The sequence below is a fragment of the Elaeis guineensis genome, chromosome 7, assembly GCF_000442705.2.
Source record: "Elaeis guineensis isolate ETL-2024a chromosome 7, EG11, whole genome shotgun sequence".
NCBI classification, from domain to species: domain Eukaryota; kingdom Viridiplantae; phylum Streptophyta; class Magnoliopsida; order Arecales; family Arecaceae; genus Elaeis; species Elaeis guineensis.
The window spans coordinates 93248011-93253486 of record NC_025999.2 but is presented as its reverse complement, the minus strand read 5'-3'; the positions used below and the strand labels follow the sequence as shown (position 1 = coordinate 93253486).

The 5476-nt window shown below is 45.6% G+C and overlaps 1 protein-coding gene across 1 annotated transcript; it reads left to right on the top strand.

Annotated features, from left to right (window-relative positions):
* The first annotated feature begins 2854 nt into the window (after positions 1-2854).
* Positions 2855-3859, top strand: LOC105032174 (chlorophyll a-b binding protein, chloroplastic). The gene has a single exon (XM_010906542.4). The coding sequence runs from the start codon at positions 2941-2943 to the stop codon at positions 3739-3741; it is 801 nt and encodes a 266-aa protein (XP_010904844.1). The 5' UTR covers positions 2855-2940; the 3' UTR covers positions 3742-3859.
* The last annotated feature ends 1617 nt before the right edge of the window (positions 3860-5476 follow it).

Below are 5476 nucleotides of genomic sequence, written 5' to 3'. Positions count from 1 at the left end.
AGGGAAGTGTCAGCCCACGACAGCTACGGGAGGCCACGGAGGCGATGGGGCCGCCGCAGGCGTAGTGGACTGATCATGGCAGATGCGAGGAGGCCACGACAGGTCAGCAACGGAGTTGGAGGAGGATGGTGGGGAGGAGGACGATGGGGAGGAGTTCATACCTGAGAGACGTCGAGATGGAAGCCCCGAGAGAGACGTCGAGATGAAGAGAAAGCTTGAGGGAGACGTCGAGATCGAGAGAATCAGAGAAAACTTGAGGGAGACGCCGACCAGAGAACTAAGATTTGAACAAATTTGAGAAAATTTTTTTTCCATGGAGATCGGAGAACAGAAGGAAATAATTTGGGATTTAATGGGGAAGAGGAAGACTATCGACTATTCGGCGAAATCCTGTGAGGGTTTTGGGTGAGCCACTTAAATAGTTAAAACCTTTGGGATTTAACGAGGAAGAGAAACACTATGGGCTCATAGGAAATTCTGAGAGGGTTTTGGGTGAGCCACTTAAATAGTTAAATTAGGTTCGGATCCTATATTTGGATCCGGATCGGATCGGATTGAATCGGGTCATATATCTTCAGATCCAAATTAATCCAAAAATCTTCACAGATCGGGTCGGGTCGGGTCCAAATTCAGAAAATCCAAATCCGACCCGTAAAAGAGAACGGGTCTAATTTTTTAATCCGATCCGATTCCATAGGTCTTTTGAATGGGTTCGGATCGGATCTAATCGGATCGGGTCGGATCGGATCACGGATCAATCCGACCCATTTGCAGGCCTAGTCATATGCAAGATTGGCTCGATTCGAGTTCATTTGTGAATCTCGTAGAAATTCTTTTTTAGTATTCACACTTGCATTGACCAAAAACTTTTTGAACTCAGTCTCGCAAATCGCATAGGACTTCTCCTTTTCTGTCAAGATCAATAGATTCCATCAGGTGCATCTTACTTCAAACAGTGAATCTGAACCTACTGAAGTCAACATACACAGCAAAGACCCAAATGGCTAGGGACCAAAAGAACGTGCAATCAAATCCAGTAGCCTCACTGTGAATAGCCAATGGCACCGTAGTTCAAAGGACCACTCACACCACTGCACCATCGAGAATACCACTGACGAGTGAGTAGACATCCATGTGGTTCTCGTATTGGTCATGCTCAGTGTAAGTTGTTCTCTAACAACCACCCGCACCTTCATCTCAATGTCTCTACACTGCAGACCCGACACTCATTTATCCATAAAGGAGGTGAACCGTGCATCGATCTCAAATAGATTGATCACTGTCCTCCGTGATGATCTTTTGATCGGGAGCATTTAGAAATTAACCACTAATTAATGTATGTCTCAAATTCTTAACTCTTTAAGAATATACAAAAATCATCTTTATTAATTTCTAGGATAAATTATGGATGCATAAATATGATTGAAAAGAAAAAATCTTTTATTAATAATAAAAAGATTACAAGTACAAGTTTTAGGTCCTGGAATTATATAATGTATCAGCTAACAATTAGCTTCTAGGACACAAATCCAACAGCCACATCACCAAAATACCTCTAGATAGACCACGAGACTCCACCACATAAGAATCCTAGGCTATAAGGATCCGCCGTCTGGTCCGAACCAGTCCAACCTTGAAAAGATAAGTCTCGCTCAGCATACAAACATCAGGACCATGCTGCTAGATCAATCGGTCAAAGATCGACCAAAAAGAGAGCTTCTCCACCCCCCGATAATTTCAGAACAAGATCCTCGTAAAGAAGACTCACCAGGAGAAGGGCCAGTACTCATATCCCCCTCAACCTGAGAGTCCACCATAGCCACATCTGCCATCGAGCCCTCCCCTCCGAAGGCCGCCCCCTCCTCATGGATGGCCTGTCCGAGCCACCGCACTCTCATGAGAGGGGACCTCCATCTCAATCGCAAGCCGGCACTCTGACACTCCTACTGTCACCCGGGCACCATGCAAACAGCAGCCTATTCCTGGCTCCAACGAATCTTCCTCTACCTCAGTGGGGGCTCTAGCTGTAAAGATGAAGACACCAAGACCCCGGGGTGCCACTGGCATCTCCAGATCCACAGAGGAAGGGACCATGGCCTTGCCCTTAGCTTTTTTTTTTTTGGTCCTACCTTTCATGGAGCCCTCCAGGCCCAAATTCTGGCTAGTGGGCTTTGAAATATTTCAAGTGTGCCTAGCTGTCAGACTTTGGAAGTCTCTTCTAAGAGTTGTTTTGTCTATTGTTGCTCGGTCCATCGCTGCCGTTCCAAATTAAGCGTCTTATATTTTGGTGCGTCAAATCTTAAAATCCAACTCTTACCAAAAAAAAATCTTAAAATCCAACGGTTGGGAATTGTTTTGGACTCTTATATATGTGGTCAGGTAGGAGTGTTTCCTCTCTCTCTCTCTTAATGTTTTGTTTACATAATATATTCTTTTCCTTATTCCATCCAAAAAAAAAAAGAACAAGATAACATGTTCAGTTTAGTCATGCAAACCGGATATCGATGAACTCTGGAAGACTTTTGCACTCCAAGGATTTTGCGTCGACCATTGTTATTGGCCTACATACCACCACGTTATCCAACTCCAGATCTTCCAATGATATTTCGATATTTAAAAATGACTCATAATCTGCGGTAGGCCAAGATGGAAACGTTCCACCACCACTTACGAACTCAATAATATCTCACTTAGGTTGTGGCTCCTAGTGCGCCAACTGTTCGACCTAATCTAAACCTCAAAACCCATCAGCCAATGAAAAGAAGGGTAAAGATTTCCCTAGATAAGGACTCCTATCTCTTTCCATTCCTCCCCACCGCCTTCTTCTGTTATTAATACCCAGCCACCCACTCCATCACTTCCAGGAAGCACTTCTCCTCCGACTCTCTCCTCTTACCACCAGTCACACGACACAAACCTCCTGCCCTTCTCCATCCAACCATGGCTGCCACCATGGCTCTTTCCTCCCCCTCACTCGCCGGCAAGGCTGTGAAACTCGCCCCCTCAGCCTCCGACATCATAGGCGAGGGCAGGATCACCATGCGCAAGAGCGTCGGCAGGTCCAGGCCCGTCGTCTCTGACAGCCCCTGGTATGGCCCCGACCGTGTCAAGTACTTGGGCCCCTTCTCCGGTGAGCCTCCCTCCTACCTCACTGGCGAATTCCCCGGCGACTACGGGTGGGACACTGCCGGCCTCTCGGCCGACCCCGAAACCTTCGCCAAGAACCGTGAGCTCGAGGTCATCCACTGCCGTTGGGCCATGCTCGGCGCTCTTGGCTGCGTCTTCCCGGAGCTTCTCGCACGCAACGGCGTCAAGTTCGGCGAGGCCGTCTGGTTCAAGGCTGGTGCCCAGATCTTTAGTGAGGGTGGTCTGGACTACTTGGGCAACCCCAGCCTGATCCACGCTCAGAGCATTCTGGCCATCTGGGCCTGCCAAGTTATCCTGATGGGCGCCGTGGAGGGTTACCGGGTTGCTGGAGGGCCGCTCGGCGAGGTGACCGACCCTCTGTACCCCGGCGGTAGCTTCGACCCTCTCGGCCTGGCCGACGACCCCGAGGCCTTTGCGGAGCTGAAGGTGAAGGAGATCAAGAACGGCAGGCTGGCCATGTTCTCGATGTTCGGGTTCTTCGTGCAGGCCATCGTCACCGGCAAGGGCCCGTTGGAGAACTTGGCCGACCACTTGGCCGATCCCGTCAACAACAACGCTTGGGCCTACGCTACCAACTTCGTCCCTGGCAAGTGAGCGAGATAGTGTGTGCTGCTCAGTTGTTGGAGTTTCTGCTGTCGTACGATTTGGACTTTGAGTTTGTTGGTGATGTACATTAATCTTTGCAATGGCGACTTGTACTTTTGATTGCTAATGTTTCATCCTGATCCCTTAAAAATTTAGAATGGTTCAACTTGTCCTAGCCATTATCCATAATTAACAAAATAAGTTGGATATAGATTAGCTGATGTCAGGGCAAAGCATCAACCATGATGCTGTTAAGTGGAGCCAGCACATCTATTGGGATGCCTGTGACTAAAATTGCATAATAAGTTGAGTTGCTTGTTGGCTGTAAGCCTGTAACTTAGAGCTATCCTGTAGTAGGTTGACTTATGGTTAAAATAGTTGCAAGATGAGTTGTAATGGGTCAGATACATATCTTAATAATAATAATAAAAGATTTTCTTCTTCCCTTTCGTTCTCCTTCACTCGATCTTCTTCGCTGTTGTCGCGCTCACCCTTCCACCTAGATGCTGCCATGCACTGCCTCTAACCCCTACTTCTCTTTTTATTCTTCTCCACTATCCTTGTGATAGAATATGTAATGGTGGTGGAACATACAACAATAGTATGAGAAACTATATAAAACAATGGAGAATACAACTTTTTCTCACAAACCCTTCTCCTTTTTTTCTATTCTGGATACCACTTCACCACACCGTCAATTCTACAACAATCACCTATTTATAGGTATAAGAAATGACCTTTTGACTCCCCTAATAAATTTATCATTTAGACTTCCCATGTGACTCTTGGATTTTCCATGTGACTCTTGGCTTTTCCATGTGACTTTTGGTTTTTCCATGTGACTCTTGGTTTTTCCCACTTCAATTAAGTTTACAAAATGACCTTTGGATTTCTTCAAATATATTTAATATTTGCTTTTTTCAACACCCCCCCTTAAACTTAATTGTTCTTTCTTCATCATGCCAAGAGAACTTTTAAACTTGGTGAAGAGCTCTGCTCCTAATGGTTTAGTGAATATGTCGGCAACTTGATCTTGTGTCTTCACATACAGTAGCTCTACTTCTTTGTTCTTCACATGTTCCCGGATTGAATGAAAACGCACATCAATATGCTTGCTTCTTTGATGATACACCGGGTTCTTTCCTAGTGCAATAGCCGACATGCTGTCAATGCTTATCTTGGTAGGTTCCTTTTGCTCAAAATGAACTTCCTTCAGCAAGCTTCTTAGCCATATAGCATGTGATACACATGCGGATGCAGCAACATATTCGGCTTCACATGTAGAAAGAGTAACAATAGGTTGCTTCTTTGACATCCATGAAAAAACTGCATCTCCCATAGAAAATACAAATCCGGAAGTACTCTTCCGATCATCCATGTCTCCAGCCCAATCACTATCCGAATAGCCCACAAGTTCAAAGTTACTATGATGAGAATAAAATAGTCCATCAGTAATAGTACCTTGGATGTAACGAAGAATTCTCTTTGCTGCCTTCCAGTGCATTAATTTGGGCTCCTCCATGAATCTGCTAACTAGGCCGACTGCATATAGAATATCCGGCCTAGTACATGTCATGTACCTCAGACATCCTACCAAGCTTCTAAAGAGAGTAGGGTCCACAATCTCTCCTTCATCTTCTTTTGACAGCTTTGCTCCACAATCAACGGGGGTGCTTATAGGGTTACAATCTTTCATCTTGAATTTCTTCAAGATTTCTTTGGCATAACCTTCTTGAGATAAGAA

Coding starts and splice junctions, on each gene's coding strand:
- LOC105032174 (XM_010906542.4), top strand. CDS start 2,941: ATGGCTGCCACCATGGCTCTTTCCTCCCCCTCACTCGCCGGCAAGGCT.